Source organism: Hyalella azteca, unplaced genomic scaffold, assembly GCF_000764305.2.
Source record: "Hyalella azteca isolate HAZT.00-mixed unplaced genomic scaffold, Hazt_2.0.2 contig8316, whole genome shotgun sequence".
Classification (NCBI taxonomy): Eukaryota; Metazoa; Arthropoda; class Malacostraca; order Amphipoda; family Hyalellidae; genus Hyalella; species Hyalella azteca.
Genome location: NW_025938413.1, coordinates 185,333 through 205,917, shown reverse-complemented (window position 1 = coordinate 205,917; position 20,585 = coordinate 185,333). Strand labels below are relative to the sequence as shown.

Genomic DNA, 20,585 nt, shown 5'->3' with positions numbered 1-20,585 from the left:
TAAATCATCAATTCCTTGTTGTTTGCTGCCCTGGGAAAATTGGATAAATATGATTAATTTCATTTTATTAGGATCTACTGAATCACAAGACTTAAGTTGCACATCTGTTTTGCACAAATTTGTAGTTATTGCTCTAATGTTAGATACCGGTAGTTTATTCTATCAGAACTTGCCAGTTGCCACTCAGTTTTTCTGAAAGAATTAATGCACAACATAGGCCCAGGGCCCAGGCATGTAATATATTTCTGCAGTCACAAGACTCCTGCTAGATTAATTATGATATCTTCAATCTAAGTGTTATAAAAATTCATGATCAGGCAAAAAGATCACAAATTTAATAAAACTGTCACATGGGAGATGTAAGATTTCACTTATAAGTAGGAATTTTCTTTCGATTATTGCATTTATCAAGGCTTATGAATTCATTGCCTCTAAAACCTCATGTATAATTGTGTTTCATTTCAGATCATTGTGCAATCGGGTGGCCAGAACCGGCAGTTCACGTTCGATTATGTGTTTCCCCCTGAAGCCAGCCAAGAGGAGCTATACACAACGGCAGTCTCCAAAATAATCAAAGAAATCCACAATGGTAAGCTAGCTTTCAATCCATGTATATATGTTGCTTGTAATCATTGGGGACAGTATATATATGTTATTGTAGGCATTTATATGTTATTGTAGGCATTTAGATACAGCATAAGCTTCCTCTTCCATTTAACTCAAAATTAAATCAATTTTTTCCAATTAACTCTCTTGAACATTGAAATGTAGAGTTTTAATTACTCTTCTCAAACCTTTAGGGTTTTTCTATTTATTATTGGTACCGTACTATTTTTTTTCATTTATGTCTCTAGAATTTAATTTCACTCAGGTTGCCAGCCTAAATGTTTCTAATTTAATTTTTCAAGGACTGAATATCACCATTCCAAAATTGTTATCTAATTTCCTAATTCCATGCCTCCAGGATTAAATATTGCCATTTTGTCTTACTAAAATTATCTTATTTTCAAATTTTATATATTTCTCTTGAATATGTCACAATTTTGGCTTACCAGTACTTTTATCTAATTTGATAATTGACAATCTCCAGGATTCAATGTCACCATTTTGGCTTATGGCCAAACTGGATCAGGAAAGACTTACAGCATGGGTACAAACTCACCAGAAAACTGCCCCGATGAAACAATGGGTATCATCCCAAGAGCCATCCGTGACATGTTTAGCACCATCACGGAGCGGGAGGATGAATACCAGTACCTGGTGAAATGCTCATTTGTTGAGGCAAGTCAATGACTTGATTGATTGTGTTCATGTGTAGTAATTTCATTCTTTCATTCTTTGTTCATTTTTTTCTATTATGGATTTTTTTTAATTTGAAATAACACCAAAAGCATTAGATGATGTTTTGTGTCATATTGTTTGTGATTCATTTTAATAAGTTGTATTTATTTATAACTATGCATTTTTTTAGCTATCTTCCCTTCTGCCAGCGGACTATTTCCTCAGATGGCAACTTAGTTCTCTTTAAAATAGCACATGGGATAAAAATCTGAACACATTAGTGAGATTTCTTAAAATTTTCTGATAGGTTCAAGAAAATTTAAATTGTGCTGCATTTCAGATCATTGTGATTAAATATTATAATTTTTTGTTGATTAAATTATTAATTAATTTACTGATTAATATTAACAAATTATTTTCTTTTAAATTTTCTTGAACACAATCTAGCAATTGAGAACACAATCTTGAACACAATCTAGCAATTGATAACCCTCAGGAATGAAAGTTTTACAGCAAAGCTCAGTGCAATAATACTGATTACTACTCTGGCTAATGACTAATCATGCTCAGTTAATCCCTATTGATATTGAAGTAAGGGATTGTGGGCGTGTATAACTGAATTGGAATTGGGTAAGTTGGGGATCTTGCTGGTAAAGCAGCGCATGATGAAGTTTGTAATTCAAGGAATGTAGTGGTGGGATTTGATTATTTGCCTTACTTTCTGTACATCCAAAGTTTCTGTCGCCCATTACAAGTTTTAGAACTCATAGTACATATGTAGAACATGAGTACAAGTCAGCAGCATGATGGTACAGGAGCAGTGTACTTGATGTAAATCAGTGGTTCCCAAAGTGGGCAGTACCGCCCTCTGGGGGTGGAGGAAAGATATGGGGGGGGGGACAGCGAGGAAGAAGGAGGTGGTAGGGGGGTGGCAATCCAAAGCCGAAGTCAGAAGTTCAAACGTTTGTTTGATAATTTGTACACAAAACATGTAGCACACGCTCCCAGCGATGGACTTTTTAACCCAGATCTAGATTTTTTGAACCTCTCCTGGGTTTCTAGTGTAAACTGTTGAAAATATTCGAAATCTGTGTTTTTTTGTGTCTGTGGGGGGCGCTATGTGAATATTATGTATATGTAGGGGGAGGGGCGCTAGGAATTCACTGGGGAGTCAAATGTACTCCAGCCTGCAAAAGTTTGGGAACCACTGATGTATGTTAAGCTCATTACCATGGAAAAATTATTTTTTTTATATTCACAATTGTTATGTGTGTGCAGCTGTATGCAGAAAACCTGTATGACCTGCTGGCTCCAGGGCCCCGAGATGACAACATCCTGGACATCCGTGAAGGTGTGGGTGGTGAGATCAGGATGCAGGGAGTGACTGAGGTGCCCGTGGCATCATTGCAGGAGACCATGCGATGTCTTGAGCAAGTCAGTACCAATTTTTATCTAATTTCTTTGATAATATCCATCTTGACCTTTCTGAGGAAAAACTGATGAACATAAAATGTTTAATTTTGCTTAAACACTTTCTGAGGCAATGGACAGTGCGTCTGTGTTGGCATTAAAGTTGGAATATAAATATTTCATATTGCTGAAAATAATATAACTTATGCAAAATGTTGTCCATAAATATTTTGAAGTTCTTGTATTTGTTGCATGTTTGTTGTGAGCCATTTTCTGATCAAGGTGCGAGTGGAATTTTCACTTTATAATGCAAACATGGTGTTAGTACCAAGGCTTTAGTGGAATGTAAATTACTTTATCACCTACATTGAAAGAGCCCTAGTGATATTTTATGAATTATTTGCAGGGAGTGCAGAACACAAGAGGTTAAATTTACATCTAGTAATTTCTGTGACATGGAATGAAAATGTATATTAAGAGAAGTTGAAAGGGTGTGTTTTGTATATTGTATAAAATTGTATAACTATTGTTATACACTTTGTTAGGTTACTTCCATGAGCTTCTGCAAAGCAAGCCAATGTGACTAAACAATTCAAAATTTTGTTTAATACTGAATGCGTTGCATTACACTACCATTGCTTGAGAAAAATCAGCTCTGAAGTTCTGGGTTGATTATTATTGATATTTTATGTGGATGAGCCGGCATTGCTGACAGATGAGATCAGCTCTGTAGCTCATTGCTAATTTTGTGTTTATGTTGAGCAGGGATCCCACCACAGAGCTACAGGCTCCACAGCTATGAACGCCCAGAGCAGTAGATCTCACGCCCTGTTCTGCGTGACACTGCAACAGTGGAAAAAACAGAACAGGTTATTTTCCTTTCCCACTCTTCTTTGTTTACTGGCTCATTTCACAGCAGATAACATTCCTGGTTCTCTAGTTTAAGACAAACACAAAAAATGTCCAAATTAATATCATGCTCAGAAACCATGTGCCTCAATATAAAATTAAAGACGACATACTCTACGTTCATTAATGCCCTGTTAATGGCAAATAAGTCGCCACTAAGCAGATTATGCACTCAAATCGCCGCTCGTCAATAACTCATACAATAGTGGGCTGAACTACGATTTGTACTTGGAAAACTTGTTCCTCATTTTAGAGTACCACTTCTAGAGTGTCATCATCAAGGGACTCAAGTCACTCGAGTTGCATTACTAAAAAATTTCTGGTGCGGATATTTATCTATCGAATCCTGGGCAGTACAGTAATAGTGCATTAAAAATACATTTCATATACAGCAAATTTTGCACGTGTTTGAAGTGACACTAATTTTTGCAGCGATCACGTGGTATGCGCCAAGTTTACTTTGGTAGACCTTGCTGGCAGCGAGCGGGCAAAAAAGACTGGCACTACTGGGCAGCGTTTTAAGGAAGGCATCCACATCAACTCAGGGCTGCTGTGTTTGGGCAAAGTCATCAGTGCTCTCGGTTCCGGAAAAGAGAAGCACATCCCATACAGAGAGTCCAAGCTTACAAGGCTACTCCAAGGTCAGACTTGACTAATAATAATATGTCTTCTTACTGCAAGATCGAAAGTGACTTATGATAATAATACTAGCCTTCTTAGGTCAAGGTCAGACTCATCTTTTTTGATAAAGAAATGTATGGTGCTGTATTCCAGATAATTATCATTTGTACTGATATATTTTCCAATGCATAGTAATAAAATGTCTTAAATATCAGTAGTATTATTCCAAAAGATTTGAAATGTTTTCATAATATTCTTCTTGCATTGAAGGGCAATGAGATATCCTTGTAAATAATTATCCCCTCTATTTCCTTACGATTTTTGACTATGTTATTGTACATTCGCGTAGCAATGTTGTTGTGGTCAGCCCCTTTGTCCGGCCGGTATAGGGGAATCAGCCCCTAGTTCCGGCCGGTATCAAACTCGGGGGAACAAACTGAGGAAGGAACAAGCAAAAATATTGCCTCAATGGTACATGAAGGTTTTCTCCCCATTTTTACGTTAATAGCTAATCTCCTGGAGCTTATATATTATGTATATGGTTGCGCATACTGGTAAGTGTTCTTCACCATATATTTTATTTGTGCAGACTCACTAGGAGGGAACTCCCACACTCTGATGGTGGCGTGTGTGTCTCCAGCAGACAACTCGCTGGAGGAGACCCTGAGCACCTTGGCCTATGCCGACCGAGCTCGCATGATCAAGAATAAGCCCATGGTCAACTGTGATCCCAAAGCCGCTGAAATTGCTCGCCTTAAACAACAGGTATAGTCTTTTGTGGGTTCTTGTACAGAAAACTTGGTGTTGAGGTCACGAATTATTTTAGCCTAACAATTAGATTTACGCTGAATAACGTTTTGAACTAGTAATGTTCTTTGAAATTTGTGCTGCAATACTCCAAGCTTGTTCTATCGTTCCCCGGAATCATAAAGAGAATAATCATAATTAATTTTTAGTATTGGGCTGTTATTGTTACATTTTTCTTGTTCCCAAGGTGTCTACCTGGGTTCGACCATATTACTGAAGAACATTCAATTTAACTTCTTTAATTTTGGCATGGCCAAATCAGAGAATTTTTTTGGTTAATTCCTTGAATTAATAACAAGCTAAAAATTACTGATCATACAATTTCATTTCCAGATTATTTCAATCTGTTCTCCAAATATCAACAATGAAAATCGTTTTTTTGCATACCTAATGCTGAACAAGTGTCTCAAACTGTTACTCTTTCTTGTACGATTAATATTCATGAAGACTGTCTTGTAATTGACGCTCTTCTTTCCAGGTCCATGAACTTCAACTGCAGTTGATCTCAGCATCCGCCGGCCGTGTAGTAGGCGAAGACTGTAAGGAGGTCAGTGTTGTAATGTGTAAACAACAGATTCTTCTTGACGGAAACTCTTGCTTTTATTCTCGAAACCTAAACGACTTCAAGAGAAAGTGTTCTACAAATCACGTAATGAGAATAATCGTGGCCGAGTTGGATTGAGTTCACTATTTAGAAATAACGGCAAATAAGTTCTGGGTAAATGAAATAAGAATTTTCAAAAAGATGTAATAGGCGTTCAAATATTGTAGCGTAATTAAATAGGACCAATTACTAAACAGTGCATTTACATTTCAGATGTCAGCTTTGATACAGGAGAATAAGTTGCTGAAAGAAGAAAATCTCAAACTCATGCTGGCGCTCCAGGACACTTATGCTACCAATACCAACATGGCCGTCAAAGACGTTCTGGTGAGTTCAATTCTCTATTGGGAATCAATTTAATATATTAAATGTTTTTTTATCAACTCTACCTTTTTCATTTAATTTCAGTTGCTGAATTATTGGTGGTATAGTATCAAACCACTACTCATACCTACTGGCTTCAAGCGCCTGTCAGTTAATTTATTGATTTTTAAGTTGTTAATTATTTGCAAAGGTCGCAACAGCTCGAGAGAAAATGGACGAGAAGCTTAATGAACTGCAAGCTCGAATGGACTCGACTGTACAAGATCTCAACGATACCATTAAGAGCAATGACTCGGCCGTCGCTCCTGTGCTTGCCAGTAAACTGGAGCTCATCAAACAAGTGCAGCAGCAGGTGGCGGATTTGCAGGTACGTTCACGTCACTCATTGTCTTTGTGTTTTTTTTTTTCTGCTACTTGTTTTTTGTCATTTCATTTTTTGTCAACTTGTACTACTTTAGTATAAGTTTTGGGAGCGAGTTTGGAAGAAATCTATTAATTTAGAGCTACTATTGTACAATCATACCTTATTTCTAACGATTTTTGCTGTTCCTACTCCTCCAGAACACAATTTGGAATGACTTGTCCTTCAACAGTACTAGTATCAATGCTGCAGATTAGTGCGAGTAACATTTAACTTCATAAAGACCACCACAACCTGATTTATAATTAATAATTTTCAATTTATTGAGTTAATGACGTATGTGTGTTGCAGACGATGCATCGTGAGAACGAAGAGCAGCTTGTGAGCCACGAGCTCACGCACCATCAGGCTGCCGACATTTCTGCTGAAGAAGACGAGCATCAGCAGCCATCAAATGGCGACGGCAGTTCATCTCCTCGAGATAAAAGTGAGAACTGCTGGCTAACTGAGAGGAGAAAATCTATTTATAAATTAAACATGTATGAACATTGTACATCAGAGCCATTAGATAGCGACGGTAGTTCATCTCTTCAAGATAAAAGTGAGAACTGCTGGCAACCCAAGTGTAGAGAATCTATAAATTAGACACGTGTACGTTGAATGTCTGTCACTATGAAACTAGAAACTGGACACGTATATCCAGTACTATATAGTTAGGTTTGAACTAGAATAAATCAGACTATAACGGAAATATGAATTGGTATGAGGTTGATTTAAATTATAGGTGAGAAGTCTACAGTTTGGTGCCTGCTGTCCACATTAATCAGTATAAATCTTGTGCAATAATTGCTAAGTTATGAAATCTGGACCAAACATTTGTCACAAGCCTTATCAATCCTAAATAGCAGTAATGAGATATTACAATTAGCAAATGGAAAGAAATTCAACAGTTTGATTTCAAATCATTATTTACCGGCTGGTCACCACTGCATGGCTGTTAAAATGCACCAAGCCTATTAAAAAGTGTAATCTATCTATCCATTTATGTGTTTAACAGGAGACCACACAACACATAAAAATAAATAATCCATTATAATAGCCACCTGTACCTATTCACTTATTCAAGACTTGGAAATCCACCGTGAATATCCGTTCTTGTTTTCTTCCAGGCCAGGACGAGTCCGCCTCTCCGGCCGCTGACTGCTCTGTGGCCAGCGCCCTCATGCGCTCACAGAAGGGACAGGAGCTCGCCGTCAGTATTTACTTCTTCATAATCAGAACTTTACTGATTAAACCTAAATAAAACTGTGCTGCTTCTTCTAATATAACTCGCCAGTTATTATTAAATTCTGGGCAGCTCCCTCTGATTTATTAGATTGTAACAAAGCTATGTTCTAATTACTTCTCAAGCGGAACTTCTCAAATGAAACACACCATACTTGGTTTACTATTAAATTTATTATTAAATTTAAGTAATCAAATACAATGTAGATATGCAATTCTTAATAGTCTCCAGTGTAGTTTCATAAGAAATGTTATTGCAAAGATATCTCTAGTACTTTTTATGGAGTGATTTGTAAGATAAGATTCGATTGTGACGTGATGTAATTTATCGTAACCTGCTTGTGAGAAATTACATCAAATCACGGATATATTTTTATTTCTATGTTGCTTTGATCTAAAGTTTATTCCATTTCAGAGTCTCAATCATGCGCTGGCCCAAAAAGAAGAACTAATGAGGAAGATGCTGAGCAATGACAAGGACATCGCCAACATTCGGTCGTCATACGAGCGCGCCATTCAGGAACTGCAAGAACGCATCTCCACCGTCGAGCATGAGAAGGAGAGCCTGCAGCAGCAGATCGTTTCTGCCCCCAGCAACCCTGCCAGCAAGTACGTGACTCATCCTTTAACTGATCTGTATTGTATCAGGTCGCAATAACGCTTTATTTAGTGATTGATTGAGCAGTAATTAACCATGCCAGCAAGTACGTGACTCATGCCTTAACTGATCTGTATTGTATCAGGTCGCGATAACGCTTTATTTAGTGATTGATCGAACAGTGACCCTGCCAGCAAGTGCATGATATATCGCTTGATTGATCTATTTTTCTATTGTAACAGATCACGATTACTCTTCCATTAGATCATTTAGATGATTGCTGAAGCACTAACGCTGCCAGCGAGTGCGCGGCTTATCCCTTTACTGACCCATATTGTATCGCGTCAAGTTTATGCTTCCACTAGATGATAGCTGAAGCATTAACAGTGCCAGAAGTTCATGGCATATCTAAACATACCCACTTTGTATCACCTCGAGTTCACTGATAGATGATAAATTTAAATTCTTTATTCTTGGACCGAGAAGCAAGACATACTCGACACGTTTTCTGATAGTCTTAGAATAAAGAGAATTTCATCATATGATTCGAAAAGTTTTTAAAATCTTGTTCCAATTGTGAGTTGCAGGGGACTGAGAAAGAGCATCAAAAACAATACTGTAGCTTCAAGCAAGCGGGGACTATTGCTATTAATTGCTATTCATGGTTAGTAGAGGTAATCTTTAACCCTTTTAGCTGGAGGTGATGGGTTTCCAGGCTAATTTTATACATCGCTCTTGCTACCTCTCCTTTTGTATGCTTCACTGATTTATATTCCATCTAATTTCACCAGACTTAATTAATCAAACCTTTATATTTCCATCAGCATTCCTATTTAATTCATCACATGACTTGCTGCATGTCAATTTGTGCAGACTTGCGGAGCAGCGTCGTAAGCGAGTCCAGGAACTCACGCAGGAGATTAACGACCTCAAGCAAAAAGTCATTGAGAGGAACAAGGCCCTCAAGATGAAGGAAATGTCCGAGAAGAGGGTCGAGCTTCTCTCCAATGAAATCCAGGTGCTGTGTTGCTCATCTGTCAGCAACGAAGCAATCACTGTTATTTTCTTGAAGCTGTGCCGTAAGCTCTCATGTATTTTAAGTTTATACGTCGAACTTCTCGTAACTGAAATAATTATCCTTTTTATTGTACCCATTTGATTTTTTCCGTCACATTCAAACGTGTATCCGCTCAAAAGTATTCCCAGAGCGTATCTAATTTAAAAAATGCTTGATAAATTTATAAAACCACACGCTCATTGACACGCCAATGACTTGAACCAAGTCATTTAAGTCAATTAATCTATCTTTTCCGATATATGTTAATTAATGTGTATTTTCTTTTGTGACAGGCGATGAAACAAGCCCGCGTCAAGCTCATCCGCCAAATGAAGGAAGATAATGATAAATTCAAACGCGCTCAACAACTTAAAAACAAAGAGGTATCAATGTCTTGTTCTCATTATTGAATTAATTTTGTAAAATCATCCCATTAACAGCTAAGAAGTAGGTCATTTTTATCTTTATTATTGAACTACTTATGTGGAATTACTCCCATTCCTTCCCAGCTGTGTGCTGGTTTCGGGGTTGCCATTATTTCATGTTTGAAATATTTGAATTAGGCAGTTAATGTTTCTTCAAATTTTGTGTCTTCCTAGCGATCAAATAGGTAGATCATGTACGCCAGAGCAAAGGCAAGGTATTTGAAAGCTTCTTTTCTTTAACTGCGTATATTTCCTGCAGATCGAGAAGCTGAAGATGCAGGAGCGCAAGAAAGACTTCAAGATGATCAAGATGGAACGTATGAATAAGATGCAGCAAAACGTCCTGAGGCGGAAAATTGAAGAAGCTTCTTCTCTCAACAAGCGTCTCAAGGTGCGATCACTTGTGGCTTCAGCGGCCAAATTTGGACGTTGTTCGCATCTCGGCCACTAAATTTGTGAAAAATTCAGATTTCCCTACAGAGTGTATTTTATTGAATTTTTTTCGTTCATAATAATACTGTAAATACTTTATAATTGAAGAAAAACTTTACCAATGGTGGCGCGCACGCGCATGAGGGCATTGGAGAGCGTCTCATTGGAGACGTTTTGTTTGTAATTGTGAGAAACATTCTTCATTAATTTGTCACTGAGATGCGCTGTAGGATTTATATGATAAAAAAAATATCCACGCTATAATTAGTAGTTGTTAATGCCAGAAAATTTGCTATCAATCGCTTTTAGTGCTAACACAGTGGAGAAGTTCGTACGAAAATTTTGCACTGCTCGTTTTCTACTGTGAAATTCCCGGTAGCATACCTAAAAATTTGTATCTCTCAAGAGCATGCCATTGTCTTATTTTTTGCCATGACAATGTAGCCACTGCAAATATCTTGTTCATCTTCTTGGGACAGCATCGCAATCAGCAAATTTTTATGCCCCCAGGATGCCCTGGAGCTACAAAAGGTATGCTCGGAGAAGAGGGCAACGGCCAACTTAGCTAACCGGCAGCAGCGTCTCAAGAACTGGCTTGAGAGCGAGCTTGAGTTGGTCTCCGTCAAGCATCAAGCAAAACAAAGTCTCGAATCCCTTAGAGAAGATCGTAAATTCATTGGCAGTAAGTATCGTCGAGGTTCCCGCCAGAAAGTAGGTAAGTATACGCGATACCTCAGTAGAAGATCTCGATGGCTCAAGCTCCCCTTAAACGAGTTCATCGGTAAATGCCTAGGTTCAGATAATACGTGCTATGTAAGGAAATTTCTGCGCTATTGACTTTTTTTCTTCCATCAGTCTGTTTCCTTTTGAAATCAATACTTTTAATTATTTGTTTTCGTAGCCACATTCACATTAATGATAGTCAGACGTTTGACTGACGATTTTATTTTTAATTTATCCTCTACTTACAAAGTTAGTGGAAACATACCACTCCTGTCGTTTCTTGTTCTTCTCGAGCGGCTCGGGAAATTTTATATCAAAACTATCGAATGTGTTTCCTAACTTTTCTTTGCAACTCTAGCCTTTGATGGTTATTGCATTATTCACTTGAGTTCCATTCATTTCATCACTCACAATTCTGAACTTTCAATTCTAAAATGAACTAGAATATATTTTTTAATACTAAAAGGTTACAAAATGAGTTTAAAAGCATGCTTATTCTTAAGTAGTAATTTTTATATTATTGTAGGTATTGTTTCATTTGAATATCTCAGGCGCGACACTACTTTAACGTGGATTTTTGACTCAGGACATAGTAAGAAATGAGACGATTATTATGCATTTTTTCCAGCAGTTTCTTAATGATGGGCTTTCATTTACACTTGTGTTATTCACGTTACAGACAAGCTGACGAAAGTAGAGCAGCAGTTGCAACACAACGACCTCAGTGAAGAGTTCAGGACGGAGCTCCTGAACAAGCAGAAAGATCTCAGCACAGATCTGCAGCTGCGCACCGCTCAGATCAACGAACTACAGCAGAAGGTCCTCGAGGGCGATGGAGAGTCCTTGCTTGGTGGGTGCCAGTTTAAACCTTTCTTACGCAAGCGTGGGTCTGTATTATAGATTTAGCCTTACGCTTGTAGGTCTGTGCAGACTAAGCCTTACGCTTGGGGGTTAGTATAGACCAGTGGTTCCCAAAGTGGGCGATATCGCCCCCCTAGGGGCGGTGGAAAGATTTTGGGGGGCGGTAAAGAAGAAAAGGGCGATAGGGGGCGATTTGATCAAGGAATATCTCTCAAACTAATGAACTTAACTTGATGAAACTTGGTACACGTATTCATTAGGACCTAACGGTAATGTAAAGCTCGTGAAAATTTTTTGAATTTTGCCTTCTATTGTTTTTGCCATAGTTATATGGAAATACGGGCTGAAATTCACAGTTATCCAGGAATTAATTCCAAACTACTGAACAGATTCGAACGAAATTTTGAGTTTACAGTCCTAACTACCGAACGGTGATGTTTAGCTCGTGAAAATTTTTTCGACTGTGCCTTCGTTCGCGAGTGTCATTCGTGATTTAAGCAGCAAATGCGTGCTTAAATTCGCAGTAATCAAGCAATTTCTCCCAAACTAGGTACTGAACAAATTTAAACGAAATTTAGTATTTTAATACCTAACCTCAGCAACGGTGATGTTTAGCTCGTTACAATTTTAAGCGCATTTTCTCATTTATGGAAAAAATGCACTATTGTGCTCGCCATGTCCGTCTGTCTGTCTGCCGTCTGTCCGTCCGTGACCTCAAGTTTTCGTCGACGAGAAAATGCGCTCTCTATCACTTACTGCAGTGAGTACTGAGTTACATTTTTTCGCTTTGCCTTCGTTTGCGAGTTATACGGCTATACGTAAACGGCTCTTGGTTAAACCAGCCGGTAGAAAAGCCGGTCGTTCCTTCTATATCTGTATAACTTGCGAACGAAAGCGAATAAGGAAGTGTGAAAACAAGAATGACGGTGAAATGAAAAAAAATCTCGCAAACGAAGGTAAAATAAAAAAAAATTTTAGAATCTAAAAGCACCTTTTGGTAGTTGGGAATGTTTATTCAAAATTTCGTTCAAATCTGTTCGGTAGTTTGGAGGAAATTCTTTGATCACTGCGAATTTCGGCCTGTACCGCAATATAACTCACGAATGAAGGTGATATTTAAAAAAATTTTTCGCATGCTAAACATCACTGTTAAGTTCTGATGAATACATGTTCCAAGTTTTATTGAGCTGCGTTCATTAGTTTGGGAGATATTACTTGATAATTGAATTTGGAGATTGGTCGTGAGACCGGCCACGAGTCCGGGCCGTAAATTTGCCCGAGACGTGTTAGGTTTCTAGTACTGAAACAGTTACAACAGCTGAAAAACATATTGGTTCACTAAAAGGGGTTTTATTTGTGAAATACACATTTATGTTTAACCTTTATCTTTTAAAATTGCTGCGTACTAAATTTTATAGAAAAAGGCGCATGATTTTATTTGTGTCTGTGGGGGGCGCTAGAAATTCACTAGGGAGCCAAAGGGGGCGCCAGCCTGAAAAAGTTTGGGAACCACTGGTATAGACTAAGGTGGCATCCATTAGATTGGTGAATGAATGGGACACTTGTGTTCAGCAGTGTGCGAAAAATTTGCTACAAATATCAATTGAATGTGTTACAAGTACAATGTTAGAAAATCATACTTCTATAACAGGAAAAATATTTGGAGAGCAAATGTAATACTCCTGCCCAAGTTTTTGTACGATTTATTCAATTATGGTATACTCCCGCTGCGAAGTCGTTTCCTTCGTTACCTCGTGCAGCTCGAGTATCCTGTTCACTTCTATCATTATAAATGCATGAGAATATAGACAGTTGTACTTCTCCATGTTTATGTACCACTCGTTATTTTTTAATCTTTTGTACATTCATTAACAATTCAATTTATTTGGACACTGACAAATAAGAAGGCCATGAGGCATTAGTTTTGGGTTTGATTTAGACATTGTTTTCTAACGCAAATTACAAGATTGTATTATAAACTATATAAGTGCTATATGTATAAAGTGCTGGCAAGTGTGGTTTTCTTCATTCGTTTTATATTTTGTTTTTATCTCTTTAATAGTTCAAAAAATATCCCGAAACTTCATGGCACTCTATAATTTTGTCTAATCAAAACTAATCATCCAGTATCTTAGAAGTAGGAAGTGGAGAATTGTTAATTTGTTATTGAATATACTTTTGAACAGAACGGAAGCGGTTTGAAGGCCTGCAAGGCATGAGCGAGACGAAGGCGGCGCTGACGATGCTCTTCAACACGGCGGTGCAACACAAGGCTCAGTGCGCCTCTTCCCAGCAGGAGCTCCAGGAACTACAGGTATTTAAAAAAATATATTACTCGGTACTTACGTCAGTGAGTGACAGAGAGCGCATTTTCGCGGCGACGAAAACGTGAAGTCACGGAAGAACAGACAGACGGACGGACAGACATGGCGAGCACAATAATATCAATAAATGAGAATGTGCGCTTAAAACACTGCATGAGAGTTATTTATACGCTCTAAAGTCCTTGGTTTGTGTACCTCGGATCACTTAAAATAATATGACTCGACAGAATACTGGTTCTGTTACTCAGTCAAATCAAGGATTATATTTCAGCACTATAGGGCCAGTTTTTGGCCAAGGTATTTAGCTATGCGATACTTAACAATTGGTACGTATAAGTGAGTATCTAAGTTTATTTTTCGGTTGTGGGCTGATTTGGTGTTATTGTTTTTGCTTTGGCTGCTTCTTGTTTTCTCATTTCGCGCTATTAAAATTCATGTAGGTAAAAGGCATGCCGTCTGTCTTGCTCGGAAAGCGGGCATGAATGAAGTGGATCAGTGAACAATGATATACAAAAAGGTTCTTTTTCCATCTCCTGCAACTCGAAAATTTTTACATCCACTTATGTCATTTGTTCCACCAGGCGCAGTACAAGGAGTTGGTGGCCGCATCAGAGGAAACGGAAGCCATGCTTGAAGAAATTAAAGCTGCTCACGAACAGCAAATTATGAAGCTTGAGAAAGACCACGAAAACAAAGTGTTGTGTCTTCTGAGGCAGAACTTGTCTTCTGATCAGGAGGTGAGATCGCTGTTGCAATCGTTTACTTGTTCTTCAAAATGCTAGTGATGTGCAAGTCAAATATGCTTGGCCTTTGATTACTTCTATCCTTTCTATGGTATTATGAAAGGAGAGATTTATTTTATCATATAAAAACTGATGTATAGATTTTTTACTGAAAGTACGTCTCCTATGTTCCACAATATTTCAAAGGTGAATGTGAATTAAAATCGTTTTGGTTTAGTTATTGTGTGCGGCTGAATTCTCTATTATCGTTCTAGTTTCAACATCTTTTATATAGGCTGTCGATCCATCGGTCTTATTAACAATCATTTATTTTTGTTTCAGAAAAATGAAACCTCAAAAAGTTTGGAGTCTTCGAACACTAATCATCAACAGGTTCTGGCTCTTCAGACGGCTGAACTTGCCAAATTGTCAGATCTGCGCGACGAATTAGTTGCCAAAACCCAGGAGTGTGAAGAGCTTAAGACCCAGCTTCAGCTTCTACAACAGAAACAGTCGAAGGTAAAGTTAATTGTCTCGCTTTTTCATTTAAAATATGCGTTATGTTTTAATTCTACAGAAGCCATGAACCCATTATTCACTGCAGTTGAATAATAAATTTGTGAAGAGTGCCTAGTAGGGTGGTTTTCACGATATCTGTTTGTTATGGTTTCAATTGTTGTAAGTATTTGAAATGACAAATTACCTCTTATTGTTTGAAATGCCCCATTTTGATCTACAGTTTGTTTTATTTAAGCTTTGATTCTGGTCGCATTATTTGAAGTATACATCGATGCTGGATAAATGATTTGTGCCCAATGATTGTGAAGCTTATTATATATGTAAATAATTCATTAGATACTCGTACCTACTCGGGAGAAGGCTGCTTCCAACTTCCAGGTGCCTCCACTTCCTAGGCCTCAGCTCGCTGCTGCCAAGAATGAAAAGGTAAGATAAAAATAAATTATGGTTGCATTACATGGCAAACTCTGCCTGGATCTTCGTATAGTAAATCTTTCTCGGATTTGAAAATATTGAATTTCATCTAAAAAAAATACTTCGCGTCTCATTTTGACTCATATTTTTGACTTTTGATTTTGCTTCTCCTTTTGATTTCTTGAGATATCATCTAAAGAAATAGAAATTCTATGGATTGTACCTGAGAGACTAATGCAAGTTTATGGATTATATTTACCCTTTTGATTACCCTTCTATTGACAATAGTCGCTCTATGGATGATACTTACCCATTGATGATTCCAACCTTATCGACAATACTTACCATGGTGAAAACACTTTCCCTCTTGGACATTCTTTCTCTATTGATAATATTTACCCTATAATTGATTTTAACCCAATGCTATTCTTACCCTATGGATGATACTTACTCTTTTTAACCTTATTGATAATAATGCATACCTTATGTACAATGCAGAGAAGAAAGACCCGGTTAAATGATGATGAGGACTTCACCATATCCAGCGAAGATAGCGACGAGGATGACGACTTCGACAACATGGATCCCGCCTGGCGTCGGACACCACTTTGTGTTAGAATTAAAGCTATGAAGGTCAGTTTTTTATTATTACAGATTACACACCCGAACGCCATTAAAGGGGGCAAATAGCTTTATTTTTTCGTAACCTAAAATTATTTTTACATTGAAAAGGAGTTTGTTATCTGTGATACGGCAAATGGTTACTTGTTGATGCTATTACCGATGCCACCTAAATTGCTTGTTGTTACAGTTAATATTAATCGGCTGCAAAGAAGAGAAACGCTAATTTTTGAAAAGCTTTAAGAAGTCGTTATTGAATAAAGACAAATGGAGGTGTAATTATGAAGGGACTATTTTGAGACTAATTGTAAATACACCTTAATAATTTTAGAAATACTTCTTTGTTCGCAAAATAGAAACGTCCCACGGCAATACCACTTTTTGAAATATGATCCTATAATTTTAATGCAAATGAAAATGTATCGATAAAATTTAGTTTCTTGATCGTTCTATGAAAGTGATCACATTGCCCTAGACAAATGAATACTCTTGCATTGTAATTCTAGGATGCGTTTCTATTTGCAGCGCCGAGCTCGACCAGAAGCAGCGTTGCCTGAAGACAACAAAGAAAATAATGCATCGGTTAACCAAGACACTTCAAGAAACATCTCTGCCACAAAGCGCGAATCTGACGGAGGTTGGTGTTTGCCTTAGGTTCCAAGGGCGTTTGCGTAAAATGATCACCTATCGTAATATGAACTGCGTCGTTACGTTCATTCAATTTTTTGTGTTGCTGGCGTTCACTGAGCCTTAGGTACTTTCAAAGTGCGTGTGCGTGAAGTGATCACTTTCACCATCTGAACTTGATGTAACAATCATTAAATTCATTCAGATTCTCACAAAGCTCTATTTCAGAGTGTGTTTGCGTGAAGTGATCACTTTCACCATCTGAACTTGATGTAACAATCATTAAATTTATCGTGTTGATTTCATTCAGATTTTCACAGAGCTCTATTTCAAAGTGCGTTGGCGTGAAGTGGCCTCTTACCATCTGAACAGTGATGTGATACTCATTATTAAATTCACTGTGTTGCAGGCGTTCACTGTGGCTGCATGACTGACTGCCTTAGTAAACGATGCAAATGTCGGCGCAACGGTTCGTCCTGTTCCACCAGCTGCAGATGCAATGCCCTCAAGTGCGCCAATAAGTCCATACTGCAAGACGACAGCTCCTCTTTACCGCAATTGGTGAGTATAAGCACGAGACAGGTTCGTTGTATTAGGAATTTAAATGATGTTTGATACATTAGCAATTGATGGTTCTTCGTATTGATTGGTTATATTTTCAGCGTAGATAGTCCGGTCACCGCCAAATTTCAGTGTGTATCCATACGGGGTATGAATTCGGTACTGAAAAGTTATTTATTGCACATCCTGTAAGGTGGTGGTAGAATTGAAGCTTGCCATCTTGCATTTGAATTTATTCCTAATGTTTGCAAATGAACATTTAGTTTTCTGTAACAGCTCATAAGTTTAGTCTAAGTGTTTTAAATTATTTACGTATGATATTTTGTTATTTTTTAATGTTTGAATTGTTCTATATGATTTGAATGCTTTAGTGAGCTGTGAAGTTAGCCATTGATTCTTATTTTGCTTCCTCTATGTTAATTCATTATTATTTTTTCAGAACGCCATTAACTCGACCTTCGATATCAGTCCCAACGTGTCTAAAAAACTAAAGTAAGTAACTCCACTCGTACATATTAATCAAGTGTGAAGCAAACGACAGATAAGCTGTAGTCATAAATATTTGAATAATGAATGTTGAGCCAATTTTGTTATTGTGTAAGTACCATGAATTTGTTTTTTTTTCATTTTCAGGCTATCTTCCGAGACTGAAGAGGAACTTTATCAGCAAGTATGAAACGGCTGAACATTCTTCGGCACATATGACTTCCATTGTCTTTCTTGAGGGACACTTGTGGGTATAGGATGCGAATATTTTATGCTTAGCTTAGCTATTAGGTTGTTGAATTGAGGCACGCAACTGCAATCACCGCGAAAACTGCTGTGCTGGAACCCTCTACTAACCTGTTATGGGGCTTTAGATGATTGCTGTGAGTTACTAGAATGTTACTTTTTATAACTTACTACGTGAGAAGCATTAAATTTTCAAACAAGTTTTTAGTGGTTGTGATCTTACAGTTGTACTGGCTTTTAAAGCAACAACCGAGAATTTTACGTATACCGTAACTAAGATTTTTCTTTTTTTCCAATCTACGAATTGTACCTGCTATTTAATATTATCTCTGTCTGCATTTGATTAAGAGGCCATTTACAGAGAAAATATAGAACGTTCTATATCTAATCCTTTAAGTAGAAAAAAGTCTGTCGCGATTATGCATAATTAACTTTGGCGGAAGAAATAACGTTATGTATTGTGAGGGTGTTAAGTTGTTAACATTCCTGAGGATCTCTCGCTAGTTAGGCTCTATCCCAGATCATATGAAGTTTATGATTTCATCTAGTTTTAATGAGGACCGTGATTTGCAGTCATTGCTTTACGATTGCTTCTTTTAAAAAACTATGTTTTGTATGTCGATAAAATCGTTTAAATCTGTGCTGACTATAATTGACCTTGCTTATAAAGCAGTAGAACGCTCACTCACTGAAAATTGTTATCGTTCAAATAGGAAAACTTTATAACGTGGAAGTAAATCGATGGGAACAGCGTTTGATTTGTTTTCATTGTAATATATTATTTCGATAAAAATATAAATGAATAATAGTTGCAATATTTCAATATGAATTAAAACTTATAGTAAATGCTGCATCAACTTCAACTTTGGGCGCTTCGTATGAGTGAGATAATTTTGATGATTGTTACTTTGGTTTTTCCACTTCATTGTTAGAGTAAATTGAGATTTTAATTGTTCCTCGTGATTAAATTGGACGACGCGACAATTTATTTGGTTGGGTTGTCTTTACTGCTGGCCCCGCCCACCACACAATACATCCTCGGAATCAAGGAAGGGCTCTCCAAGTTCAAGGTCGGTGAGATTTCGATTTTTCTTTTCATAAAATAATGAAAGCACTCTCTCTAACGTATCTCAAAATGATTGATGAGTAAAATGAACGAATAACTCAAAACTGCTGCGTTATGTATAGGAAGAACGATTTTGTCAGTTTGAATTCTCGAGAACAAACGGCCAAGCGTGCGTGTACGCGCATGCGCTGGTTCCTGCCGCCCGAAGCGACACCACAGGGCGGGAGCTGTACTGCTGCTACACTTCAATAGCGCCACATAACTTGGCTCTCTAGCGCTCTACTTCCTGAGCTAAGGAGGTGCCTTGTATGACTTCTACTCAATTGCAGTGCGATAAATCTTTTTGATAAGATATCATATATGCATAAAAATAAACCGGAAAATGTTTAAATTGACATTTTTTCTTTCAGTATCATTCGTCTATACATTTTTATACAATTACTTGAAAATTTTCTTTTTAACTGCAAATAGTCTGAGCTTATTGCCACTGAAATATGTAGAAAAAAATTAGCTAGTTTTGAATATGTTTCAACGAATGTTTATTGGAACAAATTACTTAGACGCTGACGGATACATGAAGTTTCAGCGAAATCATCAAATATTAATACTGAATATAAATAATCAAAGAAGGAGGTGGAAAAATTAATTTTTTTACTCCTTCACTTTAAGTATTTTAAATACCCTAATCTGTGAATAAAATGTGAAAACACATATAATTACCATAAAAAAGCATTCGGCCTAGCGAGTGATACCATAGTGATAATGTCATGCAGTAACTATAAGTACAACTCATTTTATCGACGAGTCAATTAGTCCTTCAAAAACTTGACCAAATTCAAATTTCAGAAGATCGACTTGAAATTTTCAGCTAATTATATCATGTAACGTATAATTTAGAACCCGCCTATTGAAAATGGCCATAAGCTAACTTTTATACCGGAGTGACAAACGAATATTCCCGATTAGAATGAATATATACATATAATAAAGAAAATAATGAATATATTAAATAATAAACCTTTTAAATAAATACATTAATTATTAATTTTACTAATAATTATTTTAGCCAATGAGGCAGGTAGCAAAAGCAGCAAGGCAAAAAAAAAATGCTGTCGGTAGTCGGAATGACCAAAATTTTCTTTGAATGTTAGTCGTCATCCGAGTAGCATCAGGTCATCCTGCGTGTCCCGTTCGAGAGTTTCAGTCAACAGCACCACATAATACAGGGGTACCGGATTAGCCCACTGTTGCAGGGTAGACACGTTGCTTTAGGAAAAACACTTTAACGCGTAATTAAAAAAA

General features: G+C 37.3%; 1 protein-coding gene across 1 annotated transcript; it reads left to right on the top strand.

Moving 5' to 3' along the window:
• Positions 1-441: 441 nt before the first annotated feature.
• Positions 442-18,857, top strand: LOC108675419 (chromosome-associated kinesin KIF4A). The gene is made up of 26 exons (XM_047881571.1): positions 442-589; positions 1,091-1,281; positions 2,560-2,715; positions 3,457-3,560; positions 4,033-4,241; positions 4,811-4,986; positions 5,507-5,575; positions 5,846-5,959; positions 6,147-6,323; positions 6,669-6,804; positions 7,487-7,569; positions 8,017-8,210; positions 9,073-9,217; positions 9,550-9,639; positions 9,941-10,072; positions 10,624-10,795; positions 11,516-11,686; positions 13,884-14,011; positions 14,603-14,758; positions 15,086-15,262; positions 15,599-15,688; positions 16,175-16,309; positions 16,823-16,934; positions 17,334-17,485; positions 17,925-17,977; positions 18,119-18,857. Exons 1-26 carry the CDS (start codon positions 442-444, stop codon positions 18,159-18,161), a joined length of 3,513 nt encoding a protein of 1,170 aa, XP_047737527.1. The 3' UTR covers positions 18,162-18,857.
• Positions 18,858-20,585: the final 1,728 nt, after the last annotated feature.